The 22,936-nt window shown below is 32.3% G+C and overlaps 2 protein-coding genes across 2 annotated transcripts in view; one reads left to right on the top strand and one right to left on the bottom strand.

The window, feature by feature from the left end:
* LOC125065522 overlaps positions 1-22,936 on the top strand; it is a 170,873-nt gene that overhangs the window by 46,164 nt on the left and 101,773 nt on the right. The gene's annotated exons all lie outside the window — the stretch shown is intronic.
* Positions 962-11,264, bottom strand: LOC125065523 (2-oxoglutarate dehydrogenase, mitochondrial-like). The gene is made up of 21 exons (XM_047673206.1): positions 11,182-11,264; positions 10,459-10,584; positions 9,891-9,975; positions 9,512-9,600; positions 8,562-8,703; positions 7,826-7,904; positions 7,520-7,696; positions 7,164-7,312; positions 6,681-6,766; positions 6,376-6,555; positions 6,012-6,192; positions 5,584-5,802; positions 4,962-5,155; positions 4,760-4,888; positions 4,319-4,440; positions 3,482-3,594; positions 2,699-2,886; positions 2,030-2,126; positions 1,726-1,918; positions 1,199-1,495; positions 962-1,061 (listed from the first exon to the last, which is right to left on the bottom strand). The coding sequence occupies exons 1-21, from the start codon at positions 11,239-11,241 to the stop codon at positions 962-964; spliced, it is 3,006 nt and encodes a 1,001-aa protein (XP_047529162.1). The 5' UTR covers positions 11,242-11,264.

Genomic DNA, 22,936 nt, shown 5'->3' on the forward strand with positions numbered 1-22,936 from the left:
ACTTGTTTACTACAACGGCCTACGCAGTTGGCTGATCTCTTGAAAACGATCACCTTGCCCCCGTGGTAAAATCGGAACACCAGAGTGTCATACAGAGTTTGAATAATAATAATACCTAACATAATTGATACTTAATTAATGGTATATCTTAAAGTACTTGTGTTCATATGGTACATGATTACATAAAATACCACAAAACTACTAAAAGTAACAAACAGAAATTTACACGATATTCAAAGATCTCACCAAAACTCCTTGGGTTAGTAATACCTCCATTTTCTGTTCATTAGTAACTCTCAAACTTGAACGTGTTTCTGTAGCTGTAATCGCATGTCCTACATAACGTCTTATTCCATACATAGTTTACAATTGTTAGCAACTTGTTACTGAACTGGAACATCTATCGTCTATCGACATGTGTTTGTAATTGAGGATTGAACGTTTTTAATCCTAAATGGTATTGTTATCTTATTTTTTGCCTCGTTATACTAACTACTAACGGTTATTTTATAAGACCACAGATACCAGGCCCCGTGTTCCAATCCAGGGTTGAACCAAGTAAATGTTATTGAGGTTTTCTAATAAAGCAATTTGAGAAATTTACGGAGTTTCAGAATTGGTAACATTTATTCCCTTACCTCGAACCTAAAGTCATGCGCCTGAACTGTCTTCCGTCTTGTTGTATTTTCCGTAGTGTTCCCTGAGGGAATTGAATACACACTATGATAAGTCCCGCGAAGTTGGCAAGTCCACCACCACATTAGATCAGAAGAACATCACCATCATCAGTATTTTTATTAAAACAACAATGAGCAAGATAATTCTTCATAAATCAATCAGAACCGATCGTAAATACTCAATTATTTATTTGTACCTTTGTTATAAATACACAAAACTTGGTACAGAATTAAAAGTGATGTATGGTTTTATGAAGATTATTTATTAAAAAACAAAACAAAAGTTATAAATCAACTATGTTTTCTTTCAATTCCTTAAGTTCTTTCGCATGTATCCATTTGATTCCCGTTGCAGAAGCTGCGCTGGGTGGTCTTGATACACACCTATAGAATGATATTAAATTGATAAAATAAAGTGTTTTTCTTTTAGGAATTTACATTTTTCAAGTACAATATTAACTAAATAAATAAGTAACTGATTAAGAACAGGTTAGGGAACTTTGCATTATATATATTCTTACTCGATTTTCTTTCCAAATAGATTTTCAAGCCTTGGTCGGACAAAAGACCAAGGTCCCTGATTCTTGTGTTCCTCTTGACAAAACACAGTTTTAGCTTTTTCATATTTACAAAATTCTTTGAGTACTAGGTCGTACGGAAATGGGTATATTTGCTCGATACGACATAAAGCAATCTTTTCTTCCAACTTCTTCTCTTTCCGTAGTTCGTCGATTATAATAGCTACTTTGCCAGAACAGAAAATTAATTTTTTTACTTCTTTTGGTTTCTGGCTTGCTGGCCCAGTTTCCGGTATCAATCTATATACAGAGAGCAAAAATAAATTAAGTATTTATTGTAAAGCATTTTATGGTCATTAATTTATTCGGTTCTATGTAAATTTTTATTTTTTTCGCTGTAATTGGAAAAATGTACCTACATTTAAAATCTTTAACAAAATATTTACAAACACGTTTATGTCAGAAAGGAAATTGTTTATTATAATTTTGATGAATAATATATTTGACTTAAAATATACTATTACTTTCACCTTTGAAAAGAAGTTCCAGGTAAAAAATCCTTGAATGGTGATGTATAATATGGGTGTTTAAGGCCAACTTTTGGTGTCATCAGGATGAGCGGTTTGCGGAAAGGCAAAGCTATTTGTCGCCGTATCAAATGGAAATAGTTCGCTGGAGTCGTAACGTTACACACGATCCAGTTTGCAGCCCGTAATTGTTTCACTTGAATAAATTAGTAAAAGATAAAATTTTATAAAAATGTTAGGGTGCTTATTACTTTTTGATTTTACGAAAGTGGAAAAAGGTATAGTGATATTTTTTTAAAAAACTAACATGGCATATATTTGTCATCAAGATCGGGAATATTATCCTCGTCATCATCGGCCTGCTGAAGGTAACGCTCCACACGTGCTGATGAATGCTCTGGGCCCTTTAAAGTAACAAAAAATATTTCGAAATTTAGTATCAAGATAAATGAATTTAAAAAATTGTTATATTTAAAATTAAACGACTCATATCGCTTATTGAATTGCAAAATATAAACAATTCAAATTCACTTGATGTAAAATTCTAAAGTTAAACGAAAGTAGGTATATATATATATAAATATATAATACAAGTCTTTTGTTTTTGTATTAATTTTAATTAAAAATTGAGTAAGATAACCATTAAAGAGTCTCAATTAGTGAATTTAAGAGCAAATTAGAAATTAAATTTATATTCAGTTTTCACACTTGATTGACGGGAAAAGTTTTTGGACTATTTTGATGTACTTTTCTATCAAATGTAATCAAATTTTAAAAGTACATAATTATTCTCCATCAAATTACCTTTACAGCGATTTTCAAACTATCTTGATTTAATGAACACTAACAAGGATATAGTAATAAAAAAAGTCGCTGAAAGAAGGCGAAAAGTTTTTTCGTATGTAAAGTACTCTTTGATGCTTCGCGTCATCAGTCGTGCAATGTAGTCATTAATTAATTTGTCACGCCAACTTACAGCTCCATCAATGCCATGTGGTAATTGAACCACGATGCCTGTCTGGCACACCCATTTGCTCTCTCCATTGGCTATGAATGTGTCAAATACTGGCTGAGCTGTATCAGCAAAGTCACCGTACTGCGCCTCCCAGATTGTAAGGAGACAAGGGCTCGAATATGAATACCCGACTTCAAAGCCCAAAATACCTAATAAGTAATTATTCAAGTTATGTCCAGAAATATATTTATTTTTATATGTGAACTGAACTTTGATATGTGATTTTCAGGAATAAGTTGGCAAAGTTTTATCAGAACATATGTTGATATGTAGTCTAGAAGATGTATGTACTAAGTCTATGTAGTCTAGCTTAAGTTGTTTAACGTAGCATGTTGTGCAAGAAGGGATGCAATCTCTAAGTGCTCGTAATTGACAGTCGTTCCCTCGATAATTACTTTGGTAACAGGCCCTAAATAACTTGGCAGCTTGTACATAACGTCCGCCCAACACGAGTAGGAGGCGAACGCCTCTATCTTGATGAATTAACAGAGTTGACAAGCGTAACAAGCAATATAAGATGTTTTACGTATAGTTCAACACGATAGGATACACATTTGAAGGTTATATTTGTATGGAAACTTGATATTTTATATTAACCAAAGATAAATACCCCACGGGTCCCTCACAAATAATGCCCACAAAATATATTTGTCTTAAGGCTTGAAACCACTTTATTATTTATACAAATATTACATAACATGTTTTTTTTTCGGAAATATTTTTTATAAAATTCATTTAACTAACCGAATTCACTTAAAGAGCTATTATGTAAACTGTACAAAGATTGATCTGGATATAAAGTGTCAAGTACTCGGTAAGTGGCGCCATCCACGCCTTGATGGTGATATACGTGATGCCTGCGTAGAATAATAAAATTAGGCATGGCGACGAACTACAACTTGAATCACAGTAATCAATTAAATAACTTTATTACCAGTACTTAAAAATATTTGATCAAACAAACCTGTTATTATGTAGGCACTTCACAATCATTAAGATTGCTTTATTGTTTCCGAACAGTCAATTAAGTTTAAACGAATAGCGAAAAGAAAAACGGCCAGCTATTGTCCAGCGACGGAAATTGAAGCATTTTCGGTAAAATTTAGAACAGTTAGTCTATTGTGGCTTAAAATCATGAATCAGGTTTAGTTGTCCGATATACGGGATGTCGGTCCCCAGTCGATTAGTTCGAACTGCGGCGAAATGATAAATTTACCGAAAGAAAAAAGTATACCACTTTGTTGCAGACCTTTGGAAGTTCACAAAGAGATGAAATAATACGAAATCGTTTGTAATTTCGAATACGGTTGAGAGAAAACGATCTCTGGGAAAACCCAAATTATAAACCCTATATACATTACAATATATTTCAGAAAGATTGGCTTAATAATATATTGAATTTTTGCAAATTGCCTGCCATAAATTTCCGTGAACTAAATGCGTTACATTTAAAATAAAAAACGAATTTGCCATCCCAAAATTTGAATAAGTTTAAAACTTGTGTTCGTAATTAATTAAAAAAACTGATGCGAAAAAAAATAATCATTGCATTAAATTAACGCAAAGCTTAATTTATATCACCTATGCGCCATAGTGCCTCTTTCAACATCTTCACCGGTGAGTCTTATGTGAATCTTGTCCCGCAAAAGGGAGCCGTATGCTAGCGCCTCTCCCATTGCCCAGTCCGCCATACCAGACTTCACCTTTGATAAAAATGCAAATACACAAATATTAAGTATAACAGATATATTTTTTAAATTTAGTTTAGAAAGGAAAATCTAGGATTGGTACACCACCACGTTATGGTGTCAAAACAAAAAAAAAACTAGCCACTGTTGCCTATAGACTGCGCCGGTAACCGTGAGATATACAACGTTATGTCCTCTGTATCCTTAATTACACTCAAAGTATATGCTTTGAGCATAAACTCTAGTAAAAAGGTAAAAAGAAATTGATAATAGGAACTAAATAACGTATTTTTTTTCAAAATAATATCCATGCAATTATATCTAAAATGAAAACCATTTTTTCCCGTTTCTCTAGCATCCTGTGAATGCCTTTGTGTATTTCAAAAGCCCAGGGTTCGGGTGGTCTACAAAAGTGTTGGGATATTGTTGTTATTGTCGTTTCAGAGATGCCAGTATCGCGTATCTGAGGAAAGAAATAAACTGATATAAAATACATACGTTTCGTAAAAATACTTTAATGCTGAATTGCGTTGCACCTTTTTAGGATCACTTGCTTCGAAGAAACCAGTCCATGGTGTATCGACCCAATCCATAATACTCAATTTCGTAATCTTCTTCGCTAGTTCAAAGTGTTTATTCAAAGTATCCATATACTCCTTTTCCCAACCTTTAATGTCTGTGTCTGTTATTACGCCATCTGCTTTCAGTTTATCACCGTATATCCGATCCACTATTTTTTTTATAATCAGGTATTAATGATATTATATAAAAATGTCTTTAAAAGTGTAGGTTATATACTATCGATTATGAGTTATTCATTTAAAACTATAAATAACAATTTTCTTATCAAAATAAAAGTTTGGATTTGGATATTCTAATTTTATACGTATTTTCGACGTTTCTTTTACTTTCATATCCCTTAAAAAATTAAATCAATCGTAGACATTATACTTGAATTTTTTTCCAATATTCTATAATATAATTACGTATTGAGGTATATGAAATGTGTTTACGTTTGTTTAAATATCTATCTACATAACTGACATTGTCAGCAAAAGTAAGAAAAATATGAACAGTTGTTTCTTTTTTCATTTGAACTACTCCGTATATATCTTACATAATATTGGAATACATCCATTAAAAATAATAACTAATTACCAGTTTGCATAATCTTTATCTTCTTATACATAATAGGCTGAGTAAACATCGGTTCATCCTCTTCGCTATGGCCAAATCGACGATAGCACACTAAATCAATTACAACGTCCTTCTTGAATTTGCAACGAAATTCTATCGCTACCCGTGCCACGTGTGCAACTGCTTCTGCATCATCACTGTTCACGTGCAAGACCGGTGCATCTACGCACTTAGCTACATCTGATCAAATATTAGGTATTTTAGTACTTGTACCAAGACATTTGTATTTATAAATAAATTCAGTTACTAACTAATTAATTTCGATGTGCGATAATTGACAAATAAATGGTAAATAGAACTTTGAGGGAGAAAAATTATATATTTTATGTGATAGTATAAAAATTAATTATAATTAAAACCTTATTATTACATTAAACAAATAAACTGACCTGAACAGTAAGGCGAACTTCTAGCGAATCTAGGATCAGTGGTATATCCGATCTGGTTGTTGCACACTATGTGAATGGATCCATGTGTAGTGAAGTTAGGCAAATTTCCTAAATGCATTGTTTCATACACGACGCCCTGGCCTGAAAATGCTGCGTCCCCGTGCATAATTATCGCCATTACCTGGGAAAATATGTATGTTTTATTGCTTTGTTTACAGTTATATTGACGAAATAAATTTAAAATAAAGGGGAATCGAGTTTTATTAGCCTACGTAGCTAATAATTACTACGTTAGTTAATGACGCACAATTCAGAAATGATGGTGAATAGAATTTATTTTCTCTTTAGTGGGAAGGTAAAATACCTTATCTCCATTACTATCTCCTTTCCAATGTTGTTCTGCGCGAGCCTTCCCAATAACTACAGGTGACACTACTTCCAAGTGCGAAGGGTTGCAACTCATGGATACTTTAATGTACTTATTAGTTTTTCGGATGAACCGATGGATAAATGTACCGAGATGGTACTTGATGTCGCCTGATCCCTGTTCATAGAAGTTTATAAAAATGACTGTTGAATAAATTCAAATTACTCAATAATTTCGAACAAAAATGAAATATATTTTTTGTTTATTTACTGATGTGTTTTTGAGAAAAATATTAGTAATACCGGCTCCTTGGGTTCCATTGGTTTAAATTGAGCAAATATATCAGTCAGTTGTTTACGGCATACATTCACTAACATGTTCAAACGCCCTGAAATAAAGATATATTGCTATCGATACTGATGCACACAATCCCTTACTAAAAATATAGTTTTTCTTCTTGTTTGAGGGGTTAAAAAAGGATTTTACTAATCCCTTCAAATAAATTTCGTTTAGAGATTTTCACGACATAATTAACACCATTTTAATATTTATTTTTATTCTAATGAAAATTTTCACGTAAGTATTATATTACCGAAATCCAGATCAAAACTTCAAAATTTCTTATTTATATATCAAAAGCGTATTTACTTGCCAATACCAAAAAAATCTTATAAAGACGATTGCTGGAGTTGATCCACAGTTCGAATGGTCTTGACTAAAGTACAAAACTTTCAAAGAAACACAGTTTATAAATAAACAAAAAGTAGTTTACAAAAGAACTCTACCTCGATGTTGCATTGCCATCACAATGGATTCCACACCAAGTTTTGTGCTGCAATCAACAATCTCCTCCAGCATCGCGATCATGCTCTCGCCGCCTTCTAATCCAAAACGCTTCTCTGCCGGCCATTTCGTTGCGAAGTACTTTTCTAAACTGTTGATTATTTAACTTTATCTATAGAATATATAAACCACGTAAGTAACTTCACTACATATTTATTAAAGCCAAACGTTAAAGTAATTTTGAAATTCTTTCATACGTTAATAAATGGTTATAGTTAATTAATATTGTGCTCCATAAGTTTATTATAGTTTATTATTATATAGTTCCAATTTTAAATTGTATATTTTTATAACTAACAAAACGGCTTTAGTAAGACGTCGCATGATGTCCCTCTTTTCTTCGACTGTCTTATCGAACGCTCCAGGAGTTTCCATCCTCTCTCGTATAAACTGAAGGCAATCCAAGTCGTACAAGTGCATATATTCAATTCCTATCGCACCACAATATACTCTTTCTAAGCGACTTATTATCTCCCTTAAACGAATATTACCAAAATCACATTAGTTAATAAATAAAACTTATCTTAATATTAATCCTCATCATTACTATAAATTATTCTTTGATATGATTTCAATCATGTTATTTCCAAATTAGTAAATATACCTTAGGGTTAGCGCTGTTTCCTTGCCACCTATGAAGGTTCTATCGGGTAACTCAAAAACTGTATCCATGTGTTCTTCGTCTACGAGTTCAATAAAAACTCGTTATTACCATTCTCAAATTAAATTATATTAAGTATTTAAAAATAAACTTTGCTAAAATACAAAAATCTTAAATGATTGTCTGCAAATAGTCTGATAAAAAATCAAAGACGATTTTCTTTTAAAAATACAATATTTCAAGTACATTTGTAGCATTTAAATTAAAACTTGATTACTCGCCCGCGGTATACGCCATTAAATACGGAGCTATTAATTTTATTTGGTCCACAATTAGGAGAGCTACCAATTTAAAAATAAATAAAACGTTTTGGTTTATGCTTCAATGTTATATACCGTGTACACTATACAGTTGTGACTAAGAATATTCGTGTTAATAATTGTTCGATGGTGAACATTACGATTACGATATTTTTGTCGGATGAATTTATGCCACATGTGGAATAAGGTCCAAAACTTCTTCATAAATGGAAAGGTGGGTTAGCCCAGCAACGTGATATTAACAAGCTGTTACTGCCCTTTTAATACTGATTACCGAATTCAAAAGCAGTCGATAAATCTTTTTTTTTTTCTTGCATAATGAAAACTTAATTAACATAATGTTATCATGAAAGCTTGAAATGAGTAATGTATAATTGATCGGGAAATAAATAAGTAAGTAACGTGCATATGTATCATACACAAAACAGAGCCGAGTTCTCTTGAAACCACGCGACATTCTACTCCTTTCATGTCTAAAGGAGCGTTTTGTGATTTAAGAATCCATCGAGCGCCAATCGTAAGCTTTAGTGGATCCGTCTTGGCTAGTAGATGTCCTCGAGTCTATACATTTAAAATATAATTATTTTACGGCATCTATATAAGCTATATAAGCTTTAGACTATACACAGTGTGTTTACCTAAATACAATATTAGTATAATTTACAATTGCTATGATTTTGCTATATAAGTATTTAGCTAATAATTAAACTTAAAACATGCACACGAACGCTCTTTACAAAGAAAATAATAAAAAAAACTTTATAATTTAAGTAATGATCGTTGAAGTTAAATGAATGTAGGCGAAGATAACAATTAGAGGTGGCTTAAAAAGAAAAGTAACAATCACGATTAAAATAGGTATGAAAGATAATATAATAGTATAATATAATAATTTGACGACCTCCGTGGTCAAGTAGTGTGAACACCGGTTTTCATGGGTACGCCACTCTGAGGTCCCGGGTTCGATTCCCGGCCGAGTCGATGTAGAAAAAAGTTCATTAGTTTTCTATATTGTCTTGGGTCTGGGTGTCTGTGGTACCGTCGTTACTTCTGATTTCCATAACACAAGTGCTTTAGCTACTTACATTGGGATCAGAGTAATGTATGTGATGTTGTCCAATATTTATTTATTTTATTTATTTAATATGATGACACGGTTAATGTTTAAAGTGACCAAATTTCAAATTATTGTATAATTTATTCAAGAAAATTTAGTTGTTCAATAGGGTTAAATTATCCCAAACTAATGTCTTTAAAATTAGGAAAGGATATTTTTGTACGATGTCAATGAAGATTATTATGACTTAGTATAAAAATAATTAATTTTGTTCTACTGACTTAATTTGTTTTTTCAATGTGATCCTCTTACCTGATAACTTCTGATCAGATTTTGCACAGCGAGATGTAATTTTATCCGTTCCTTAGATTCTTTATCATCCTTTTCTTTTGATTTTAGATCTAAAATCATATGACTATATAATTGTGTATTTATTTATGTAACGTATACATGAGGTATTTTGTTCTTCACTGTTACCTACTCACTGTTTACTAATAATAAAGAGCCTAGTTTGACACTTTAATTAAATGTAAAGAGAAGCGACAGAGGCGTTGGAGCTAAACTTTCTTACGTACCAAAGTAATTATGTAAAGTTCACTAGAGCATATTGCATATCAAAAAATCATGCCAAAGTGAAACAGAGGCTTTTAAAAAGCCTTTTATACTCGTACAATGTGTTATTTAAACTTACTGACTGTTTTCGGACTAAATTCATCCTCGAATTCTTCGATTTTCAACGTTGGCCCGCTCACGCTTTCATAGAAACCGTCCCATGTCTGTTAAACGGATATTTTTTTTTATTAAAAATACATTTTAGATCCTCTGGTTTCATAATTTACAACAGATTATTTCCGTTATGAAAAACATTAAAATACTAGATTATTACGTTTTATATGTTTATTACGTTGAGTTAATAAAATAACTTTTTGATAATTGTTTGAGATCTCCAAAAGTAAATGTCCCACTGCTAGTAGAACCTTTTTGCGAAAAAGGTTTCAAAATCTTATTTCATCACACTACTGCGGTTGGTATAAATATTTCTATACGACACATGAAGGCTTATTCGCAAAGTTTCCCTATACTAACGAACGCGAGATGGATACAAAAATAAAGCACATGAAAATGGAGTCCTGCTGGCCGTAGTTTTAACCCGCAATTTACGACTTACATTCATGTGTTCCAACCACTCTTTCACGTGCTCCAAATTTAAATCATTGTTTTTATTTGAAAACTTAAATTAACAGTTTTGTTTTATTTACGGAATCTATGGATCCTCTCGATTTCGCCCAATCCAAATATTGAGCTTCTAAAAAGTTCGCATTAGTTCCGCTCAGGAAGGTTTCTGCTTTACATGATTTATATTTCCATAAAAAATGCGATAAAAACTGAAAGAAAAGTACATCAACATCTAAATCGTCAAATTACATGATTAATTCTGTAAAATTTTGTGAATGTAATAATAAGATATTTTAGTCGAACGTTATATTGAATAAGTTCCGATATTTAGGTTTATATATTCTTTTATTTTATTCTAAATCTTTTTCCGAAACGCCCTCAATCGTCTGGTATAAGTTCTATATTGGTTTAATACACTAAAATGAATGAGGAGCCTCATTTACTAATATAGATAATAACGTAGGTTCCTGCCTGACTAAGTTTATCTGTCATACTTTTTAACACACATCAGTAGCATAAATGTCTGTTTAGCAACATCCGTATTCCTCTCCATACCTTAAGACATTTAGCCGTCGATCTCGGCCATTGTTATTAACATTTGACAGTAATCGTTAACCCTACGTGGAAAGATTAATCTAACCCAACTTATTACTTGTTCGCCTTAAAGGGTTCTTAAGGTCAGTCTTCCATAATCGCTCTGTGTAAAAGCATTAGTAGCTTGTCAAATATGATTTTAGTAATAAGCTGACTGATAAATTACTTGTGAATTATAAACCTAGGACGTATATTTATTGCTAAGAACTTACTCCACGCTTGCTGACGTTCTCTGGTCTCTTAAGTATTTGTAAAATACGAACTAATGCCATTGTTTTTTGAGCTAATATTATAAATATCACATTTATTAAAATAAAATTCACTTTGATTATTAAATTATAGTAAATTTCAAAATAATAGAAATAGACTTGAAAGAGTACATTCAGTATTACAAACAATCATTCAAAAAATCAATAAACTTGAAACTGACAGAATTAAATTTTAAATAAATACTTCTTACTTATTTTTTTTTTAAAGTATATATTAAGAACTTTTTAATGTAGTCAGAGTAGAATAATAATAAAAAAAATATTAGAGGAATCTAAACTTTGTGTTCTTCTTTAAATTTAAAGTGAAAAGAGTCAACGAAGAACAAACCCATCGTGAGTTTGCCTTTACGTTAATGTACCATATATTTTTGCGACTTATTCGGAAGATAATGGGATTATTTAAATGGCAGCCATTATTTACGATTATTAATGTCGATCAATTAAAAATTTAACGATCTAGTCTATAGTCATACATATGTTGCATGTAGGGGATAATCTGTGTCACTAATGATAGGGATCATCTAGAAAAAAAACATTGGTAGAAAGCATTACATTACATATACATTTTTCAGTGCTAAAATATAAGCTAAATTATTTCAGAGACTATCACTTTTCAGGCGTCCCGAGACGCACACGTATTTTTTTTAATCAATTATAAAATTGCTTTCGTAGCTGAAACGTAAATAATATAAATTATATATCGAAGCAGTGATAGCAATACAAAATAAACAGTAGTTACCAAAATAATGCAGGGAGGGTAGATTTGAGACGCCACCAGGGGAAGACGTGAGGCGCCACAGTAAAGGGGCGTGTGACAACTGTGACGTATGTGCCGCATTCGCTTTAATTTACTTACGATGATAAGCTGGGGTTGCTCCCTGCTTACTTGGAACTTTTTTATTTACTTAGCAAAGTTTCTAGAATAATAACGGCTTTGTTTGAGCGAAGACTGAAAACGAAAGAATTGTTACAAATTAAACCTTTGAAGAAGATATTCATATGTAGTCAGAAATATTTGTCTGGACATCAAGTATTCTCAGAACACTTAAGTAATGTTTGATATTATACTTACTATTAATTTTAAAATCAATTATTTTTATTAATTTGCATAATTGGTAATGATTTATGGATGGTGTGTGTGTGTTGTTCTAAACGAATCTTTTAACACAACTAGAAATACACACGTATATTGTTAGTTACTCTAAATGTCATTTTTATATTTTAATCAACCGTTTTTTATGATATTGGTAGTTTGGTAAGTAGTCACCGCCGCCAACAGACATTACCGCTGTAAGAAATGTCAACCATTCCTTACATCGTCAACGCGCCATCAACTTTGAGAACTAAGATGTTATGTCTCTTGTAACCGTAAACTGGCTCACTCACCCTTCGAACCGGAACACCGCAATACTAAATATCGCTGTTTGGCGGTATAATAAATCGAATGACTTATTACGTTAATACGAACACATTAATAAAACTATTGTATAATAAATAAGATGTAATGAGGTTTGTTGTAAAATAGGAAACATACATTAAAAGGCATCGTTAAATTTCAGCCGCTCGTCAATAGTCTCCCTGTCAAGCACGACTGGTGACCGCAACTGCGTGACTAAGCTTTCGCATCCATCCCGATCCGCTGCTAATATTATATTCGATTTACTACTAATTAATCTGCTAACATTGAACGTGCATTTAACTATTAACTGATAAGCTAAGATTATTTTTGTTTTAATATAAAGTTATGATATTATATAATATGGAAATTGTTTGGGCTGCATATTCTGCTGGACTAAGGCCTCCTCTCCCTTTGAGAAAAAGGTTCGTCGTTTTTTCCAGCACGCTATTCCAATGCGAGTTGGTGATGACTCACATGTGGCAGAATTTCGTGGATTTGACACTCCTCGCGATGTTTCCCTTCACCGCCGCGCACGAGATGATTTATAAACACAACTTACTTTAAAGTATAAATAGTTTTTATGGCGTTTCTTTTTATAGCTCCACACATCCACATCTGTATAATTAAACTTCACACATATTTATTTACGTGCTCAGCTTTAATTACAGTTTCAACCAAATGGGTAAAAGTGTTCATCTTACATTAATTTAGACTTTAGCACTACAAGTAAAAGTAACCATCCCGTACAGCGCTAATGGGCCACCAATTTTCCGAAAGTAATAAGTTATACATCTTGTGCCTGTAGTAACACTGGCTTACTAACCTTATTGACAATAACGGTACTCAGAAGTCCTTGCAAAAGTGCCTGCAAATATAGAGTTAAATCATACATTTTTATAGTATCGTTGTGTTATTGGTAGGGTTTATAATGATATAATACATAATAATAAATCATAAAATACATTTTAATCAAAATCCAATATTAATTAATTTATTTAATTAGGCTCATAAAAGCTCTTTCGAATTTTAATTTAATTTCAACATATTTCAGAATGTTATTTGTAATGAGAAGAGGCAAGAAACTCAGTAAGTAGTACTAAATAAAGAAATTACAATAATTAAGTAGTAGTTATTGTAATTTCTTTATTTTGTACTACTCACTGCGTTGGTTGCTGACTCTTCTTATTATATCTATATTAGTAAGGACTTGTTAAAGATGAATAAATAGTACTTCGAGTTCCTGCTGTTTGTGAGTCCTTTGATAATGAAGTATGAAAGAATCCTCTATGTTCAGGGAATTTGTGCACTTTTGGTAAATGCGGGCAATTTTATTTTAATCCTCAATTGTACGGATTCATGTCTAAATATAAACTAAACGTTAAGATATAACAAAAATATATTTGATTTCCTTTTATTCAGAGCACATTCCACCCTAAAGTAGCTATAGAACAAATAAATTCGTTAAAAAGTCAAGAAACTAAATAAATCTATAATTAATCTAAATCATAATCTCGTCAGCTGTTCTCGTCGTAATATACTTGAAATTTATGTAGAGTAAATAAAATTCTGAATTTAGTTTTTATTTTCCTTAAAATCTCTTGAGTCCATTTAGTGACAGCTACGCAAACATTACAAGGGGTCAGGGCTCAAAAGTCGAGCGACGCCCGCAGGCTTATTGTCTCTAGTACATAATGAGACCTCTTGGCGACCTGTGACTCTTGTCGGAGCATCTTACATTGTGTTACAGCCTACAGCGTTATAAATATTGCTACGCAAAAAAAATATGTATTAGTCACTAAATGCAATTACTTTTAAAGAAATATTGTTAAATCTTACTCACTAATTTTTATTAATCATTGCTTGTGTAGATTTTCGTCAATAATTCCTTTATAATTGACAAAAATTAATTGATTTAAAATATATTCAACCACGATACTAATTGAGGATTAACTCGAGCGTCGAGGGAACTTATTGAATTTTGAAAAGTAGTAATTAGTTAAGTACGTAAAATAATATTTCCTCTTTCAGCGGTGGTAGAGGCATCTAGAGGTTTTCAAAAGTCTATAAAATATCTTTCCATGGAAATACTCGAGATTGTTTTAGGTGTGTTAACGTATCTCTGATAACAAAGGAATGGTAATCGGTCAGCATTATATATTATTATCATTAGCAAATTTTAATTACGAACCAATTAATAAAATATTTTTAATCTATTAAATGGGTCTGATGAATTACAATTTTTTTTTTAAATTCTAATTTAAAGATCTAACAAAAAATATATATCGTGTTAATGAGGTGAGGATGTTAAATACGTCCTTAGCACGCATTTACCTAAATGATAATTTATGTCTTGTAATATAACACTTTACTCATCAGCTTACACATATTTTCATCGAAGTTAAATTTGAGTGTAAACTTAGATCGAAGTTTTCAAACTAAAATTTATATACCAGTATAACACGAAGTTTGGTAATGTACAATATTGCTCGGGGAAAATAAGCCTCGATATATTTCTTGCTTCTAAGGGTACATTTATGTTGAAGTTTATAGTAATCATGAGTGAAGGTACACTAAAGCTGGGTTTCTTGAAACATTTTCTCAGAGTCTAATTTAAAGACGGCTTAATGCGCGGTGAGCCTACTGCTGCCGAGCCTAGGAGATGTGAAAATTATGCGGCCTGTGGTCGACGACATAAACATTGGCTCCACTCCTGCCCGTCTGCGTTCCCTAAACGTATAAACTTACATAACCATCTAGTAACTCCGTTTGGTAGCATGAGGTTTTGGCCATCTTCAGATCGTTAAATATACAGTGCCAAATTGTAATTAGTAAGAAGAGTATATAACAATTTTTAATCGCTATCGCAGTCGCGGAGCCAGTCTGAATAAATTATACTATATTTCTGTAAGTGCTAATGTATTAAGATAAAAAAAAATCTTTGAATAAACCTGCGTGATGTAAACGTTAATCGAAGTCGAATTTGTGCGTCGCGTCGGATTACGTTCGGCCTCATTCTTGTCACGACAAAAGACATTTATTTCATTTATTGTAACGAAAATAATACATTTATTTAAATAACAAAAATATCTATTTTCATATTATGAATGTCTGAATTGTGTTTTAATAATTTACTCATTTATTTGGTTTCTTTAATTACTGAACCGAATAAAAGTATCAGTTAGCGGGAAAATAAATTAAGAAATGGATTTTCTGCTACTGAGAAAACCGCAAATTTGGTTGAAATACAAAATGATATTCAGAATGAAGGCTGCTAAACAAAAGCATCGCCAAACATTTTTGTTATTTTAGGAAATATAATCAATATGTTTGTCACACTTTAACACAGATACTGGAAGGACGAGAAATCTTGGAATGAGAAGTCACTAAGAAGGATTATGCGAATTGGCGATTAGAAAAGAATGTACTTAATCCAATCGATCGGTTCAAAGGATCATTCTTTGTATGTCATATTTAAATTTACACAAAACCAAAATGAATTAATATTCATACACTTAAAACATCACTGCGTTTGTCGGTGTAAATCGTATGCAAATTCGTTCGGTAGTTTGAGTTTATCGCGTTCTGACAGATAGGCAGACTTGGTGCCGATTCTGTTTTTAAATAACATTAAAAACTATATAATTTCAAGGAAACTTAAAATAATTATTTTCATATGAGGGTTCTTATAAACTATGATTGAATGCATAAAATATTTATCGAATAAACCAAAACACTGGAAAGTTAAAACTTAAATGTGCTTTATAACAATACCTCTTGCAAATACTGTTTACGACTAAAGTTTTCCTGAGGTAAACCTTTCCGCAACATATGTTCCTCAAGTTAATAGAACATAGCGTCTGCGCTAATATATCTTATATTAATAAAATTAGTATCAAATTCATACTATTAATGTTCAAATTAATTTCCGTGTAATATTTAAATAAATATATTATGTTAATGTTGTTTATAATTATCTAATTTGTGCAAAAAAATGTTGGTTTAAGTAAAAGAAAAGTAAAAAGCTTGGAATAAGCATTCCACGTTGCTTGAAGTCGGCGGATACACGTATGGCAGAATTTTATATTCATGTGTCCTGCAGGTATCCTCACATTATCCTCACTGAGCTGTACCTGCTAAGATTTGAACCCGCAATATTCTGTTAGATTCACGTGTTCTAACCACTGGGCCATCTAGGCTATCTTTTGTATTCTATCTTTGTTTGTTAGTTAGTAAATAAGTTTCCGTTAAACTCATCATTCTGTTGGCTGTTAACATCAACTACGGCACTTTTATGTGAAAACTGACTTTTTACTGCGTTTGAGTGAGGTACAAAAACTTGTTTTAATGAAGCGAGCGAGTTTTATAATGTAATCATGTTTTATCCAACATGCGAGCGAGTAAAGCCGGTGAAGGACAAGTCCATATTAATAAATTAAATTTCATAACATTTGAAAAAAGGGTACAAGTAAAACAGTTTGATTGTAGGAAAATAAATTTTTATCCGATAATTTTAATAATGCAGTAGACTCAATTTATTTAATCTAATTCTATTATATTTCAATTAAATGTTTTTAAAGACCAACTGTGTTTCGATTCTATTTTATTTATTGGTAATGAATGATTGAATTGAATGATGATGGAATGATTTTTGAGTAACACTAAATTTCTTTCAATATCGTTATCAAATTATATATTCGAAGACTTGAAAACTGAAAATTTAATTACCGTTAGGAAATCGTACTTGTTTCAGGTCCGTGTAGCTTTACCTTTATTCAATTTATTCTTTTGTGTGGCGGTGGATGTGTTGTATGAGTACGGCTTTAGTAAACAAACTGTTACCCAACATTTTCACTCCCCGTGGATGCTCTTAGGTTTCATATTTACGCAACTAAAAATATTCCTTTGAGAATGTTTATTGTTACTGTATATTTGATCTCTGTTAGCGATTTCCCCTGTCTATAAACAGCGTGTTGTGTATTCTAAGAATATATAAAACCTTTTTAAAGATATTTATTTTAACACGATTGTACTCTTCATATTTACAAAGAGTTATATATGTATGTGTAACGGTTTTAACTTGAAGTAGCTATACTGATTCTTCCTTTTTCGAGGAAAACGAGTAATCTTTGCTCATTTGTTATAATTTTCTCGATTTCAGTAACAGTGATCATTCTCAAGGGCCACTAGCCAACTGTGCCGTAAATGCTCACAACATAAGTGCACTTGCTCTCATATTCCGAATTGACGGCAAATCCGACACGGACCGAATGTGTACAAATGCAGGTCTTGTACGGGCTTTTAGAACCCCGTCTTAACATTGCCAACTTCGAAACTCCGAATTGCTGAAGAAAATTATGACAGAGTCAAAAACCCAATGAGTTTTAGCCTACCTAATTACTTATTGTCCACCATAATTGTCATAATTTTCTGAATTTACTTTTAATGCCAGCTAATGTCTGTCTATATTAAGAATTTTATTTTGGCGTTATTTGGACGGGAAAATTTCCACCTGTTGGTAAGTGGTCACCACTGCCCATAGAGAATGACGCTGTAAGAAATTGTAACTATTAATTGCGTCGCCAATGCGCCTCCAACCATGGAAGCTAAGATGATAGATCTCCCGTGTCAATGGTTACATTGCTTGACGGTAGAATATTTAATGAGTGGATGGTATCTAACAAAGCCCTACGTCCAATAATTCGTATATGTCACGTTTTCATTGCTATTTCTATTTATCGAAATCGGTGATACAAAATTCCATTCATTCACAAAAACCCAGGAGCTTGCGTTAATCTATTTGTTATATCCAATGATCCATTTTGGTCCGATTTAAACATGGTATAATCAAACTGAGATTTTTGGACAACATTAAATAAGGCCCAACTCTATTGGAATTTTTTGCCACTGTGGCCTTGGCATAAACACACACAATAAATTGTATGAAAAAAATATTTTCGGGATAATTATAGTTCAGAACATAAATCATCATATCGAATTATATTGAATACCAACTGCATCCGGTTTCTCGTGTTAAACCAATTTCCATCCGAAGAACATTTCAAATACAGAGTTCCATTACAAATTTGTCGTGTATTTTGAATGCAGTATGTTTTATTTATCCACCAGCTGTTAGTTAATAATTCAACACAACACGTAATAATGCATTATGCCACGAGTTTGTCACCTGACACACGGAGAAAATTGCATTCTCCTCTCTTGTTTCAACTTTAAGATATTGCCTTTGTAATAAGATGTATCACGAGTTGATGTGACTTCAGACTTGTTAACTGTTCGCTTCGATTTGCTTTTAATGTGAATTTCCCGGGATCGTGTTTATGATTTCGATTTTATCGGATTGCTTGATAAGTTACTTACTTATACTTGGTGTAGGCCCGTCTGGGTAGGTACCACCCACTCATCATATATTTTACCGCCAAATAACAGTACTCTGTATTGTTGTGTTCCGGTTAGAATGGTGAGTGAGCCAGTGTAATCAAAGGCACAAGGGACATAACATCTTAGTTCCCAAGGTTGGTGGCGCATATATGATGTAAGGAATGGTTAATATTTCTTACAGCGCCTTTATCTTTGGACGGTGGTGGCCACTTACCATCAGGTGGCCCATATGCTCGTCCGCCAACCAATGCCATAAAAAAAACTTATTATAATCACAATATTGATATTTTATATGTTATACCACGGCTTCGAGAATAAACCTCGAACATACGTATACGTAAAATAAATAGACAAGTAGAACACGCAATGATATGTTACTCAATAGCATAGGGGATCATTAATAATCAGAGTTTAATTAAATTAATTGTTTACAAATAAAATGTTTCTTTTTTTTTTGTTACTCTAATTAATCGTTTAATGTATTTCACACTGAAGTTGGTCTGTAAAAATTCAGCTTTCCGTTACAGATTTACTTTTCTAAACATTCAGTGCAGTTGAGGCGGCATAAAATAATTGCTGCAAGTTCTCAGTTTCATAACCAACGTATCGCAGTTACGTTATGAAAGCTAATGAAAAGTGCTCAACGTTAATGGTAATTAAGATTAATGAAATAATAAATATAAATTAAAAAAACAGGCATACAAATAAACGAATCGTATTTATTGAAACCTCTTTTATTAGCACTATATATATATAACAAGAAAAAACTCCAAATAGATATGTATATACTGGAAGAATAATCATTAATATTTAATGGTCGATCCCTCTCCTAAACAATATAAATATATAAATTATTCATAACACTAGCAAGTAAAACTATTAATTGTGTTTATTAAAACCTCTTTTATTTATATTAAAATTGTCGTCCACGTTTTAGGGGTCGGTCGTCGGGTTTCATAAAGGAGCCTACATGCTTTCTTGGAGTTCAAGCTCGCTTCACACCATATTTCACTAAATTCGGTTCTGTGGTTTGACCGTGAAAGAACAACAGACAACGTTACTTTCACGTTTATAATATTAGTATAGATTTATAAAAGGAAATAAAAATGGCAAGCGTTTCAAAAAACGTGTCATTTCGACTGCTGGAATACTGTAATGACTGAATAGTTTGTCCAAACAATCCCAAATACAAAGCAATTTAAACGTTCTGGAAGTCAGGGCGGACAAAGAACGTGTGAGTATTTTGTAATATCATCAAAGCCGGTCTCCTTTGTTGTCAAAAACTTATTCTTATAGAACAAAGTTGAGGAAAACTGAGGTGAGGAATTGTGCACAGAGGAATATTCGTTCTTACTTTTCACGTGAAAATCATGTGACTACAAAAGTTACGTAGTTTTTTACAACGTACTAGCTGCTAATACGGACGTTAAATTTATCAGTGGTAAGTTATTTCAATAAAATAATGATACTCAACCATGTTATTAATTAGCAGAAATAGCTAATGAAGCTTTCTAAATTTAACTTTAATTAAGTCATAAATTACGCCCGAACATACCAATATTTACTGACTATTGAAATAAATTGCTAATATTGTATATTATTAACAACGTTTACTGACCAAATAATTTATTCATAGAGCGAAACCGACTAACGTTAAGTCTGATATTATTTGAAAGAATCGATGGCAACTGGCGAGTGTCGGCGCGTCACCGTATGTCATCGCGGAATCATGATACACTTCATAAAAATATATTTCACTTTTAAAGACCGTCCCTATACCGATCCCTATACCCACAAAATATAATTAACAAATCATTCATTAGAAAAAATATTAAACTTAGACATATGACATTGTAAAGAGGTAATATTTTTTGTTGGTGTGTAGGGGGAACTTGGTGAAGTTTGTTAGCTTGTTTGTTAGTGAATTCTGGAACTAATCATCCAATTTTAATATTATTTTTATTGTTAGAAAGCTACCTTATTCTTAATTGATATAAATATTATAAATGCGAAACTATCGCTGTCCGTCTGTCTTGTCTGTTACGCTTTCACGGATAAACCACTGAATGAGTGATGAAATTTGGTATGAAGCTCACTTGAATCCCATAGGAAGACCATATGCTACCCAAGACCTTCGACCACCTTCCATAACAAGCGGACGAAGCTGTAGACGAATATGTATTTTTTTAATAATTTCGTTTTTGGCATATTATGCAAGACACATTTGCAATGTTGGATTCAATATGGTATCATATACTCTTATGACACGAGGGATTGTAGACGAAGCTAACGACACATCATTTGTAAAAATATGATACGTGGTTTGGGACGTACAGTGGAACAGATGATCATACTAACATACCCTTTTTTTGCTCTGCTGTAGTACGGTAAAAAATACAAGAAAAATGGAGGTCCTGCTCTTACATAAACTTTTACTCGATATATAACTTTTGGTATTCATTCTACTATTCATAAAATTAAAACTATATAACTACGACAAGATATATATAAATAATAATAGGAAAAAATAAGGTTCTAAACGAATTTATCCATTGCAGCAAATCTATACAATTCACTAGTTGGCTGCGCAGTTGTGTAGAAGATTTTATTGTCTCTCTCTCCGATGTTAAACGCATCTGACTTTAATAGAGAGCAAAATTAGACACAGGGCTAACTGCTTTAAGTGAGTTCTGACAACAGAAGAGTAACGAGGCCACAGTTAGATACTGGTTATTTCTAGACAAAAAGCCCTATAATGTTGATTGGCCCAACCCAAGATTCGAAACCACGAATTCGAGATTCATAGCCGTACATGATAATCACAAGACCTACGAGGTAGTTTATTGTCTGACGTAGATTTTTTAAAAGTGGAATATATGTTAACTATTATTATTATAAAAACACTTTTTTTTTAAATACATGAGACTATAAAACAAAATAATGCTATTAAATTTTGACGTTTTAATGGTCATTAAGCATCTTGCTTATGTTAAGTAAAATTGACTTGAGGCTAGTAATTTGTACGAAGCGATAAATAAGGTTTAATTAAAGTTGCTTTGCCTATACTCATTACTTTGCCACATTGAGCTTTAACCTTGACAACCACACGCCATTTATTGTAGTATTGTAAGTTTATTTATAGGGCCTTATAAATACATTCATAATAAATTTAAGGAAAAGAAATTGTAGTGTAGTAACAGTAAGACGAATTATATAATATCTGAAATATAAGTTTATATATTTATCTTTTTTTTACTAAAACTATTATATTCATGGTAAATGGTGGTCAGTCTATCCACCAAAGAGTCACTAAGGTAGCACGGGCAATAGATATAAGTAATTTATATGGGACTGACAAATAAAAGTAATTGAATTTTTCTATCAAGTATTTGGTAACGGCCTGGAAGGCCGCCCTCGAAGTCTCTTAGGACGTCTGTACCCTAATGTCTGATAATGACGTCATACGTTATGTAAAGAGCCGATATGGCCCAGTGGTTTGAAAGCGTGCATCTTAACCGATGATTGCGGGTTCAAACCCAGGCGAGCATCACTGAATTTTCATGTGCTTAATTTGTGTTTATAATTAATCTCGTGTTCGGCGGTGAAGGAAAACATCGTGAGGAAACTCTAATTCTAATTTCAACGAAATTCTGCCACATGAGAATACACCAACCCGCATTAGAGCAGCTTGGTGGAATATGCTCAAAACCTTCTCCTCAAAGAGAGAAGAAGCCTTAGCCCAGCAGTGGTAAATTTACAGGCTGTTAATGTAATTTAATGTAAAATTACTGTGACTGTCATAAAGATTTATTCAATATTATTTTTGGTGTAGTTTATATTCAAGCTGGTATTTTAGCTTTATAAATTAATTTAGCTACTAATTGATGTTGATTGACATTTCAT

Source organism: Vanessa atalanta, chromosome 7, assembly GCF_905147765.1.
Source record: "Vanessa atalanta chromosome 7, ilVanAtal1.2, whole genome shotgun sequence".
NCBI lineage: Eukaryota > Metazoa > Arthropoda > Insecta > Lepidoptera > Nymphalidae > Vanessa > Vanessa atalanta.

Bases quoted from the DNA above. Each gene is read 5' to 3' on its own strand.
- LOC125065523 (XM_047673206.1), bottom strand. From the start codon at position 11,241: ATGGCATTAGTTCGTATTTTACAAATACTTAAGAGACCAGAGAACGTC. The intron at 9,601-9,890 runs GTAAGTTTAAAT...ATATGATTTTAG, and splicing joins ATTTAGTCCGAAAACAGTCA to ATCTAAAATCAAAAGAAAAG. The intron at 1,062-1,198 runs GTAAGAATATAT...ATCATTCTATAG, and splicing joins CTATTTGGAAAGAAAATCGA to GTGTGTATCAAGACCACCCA.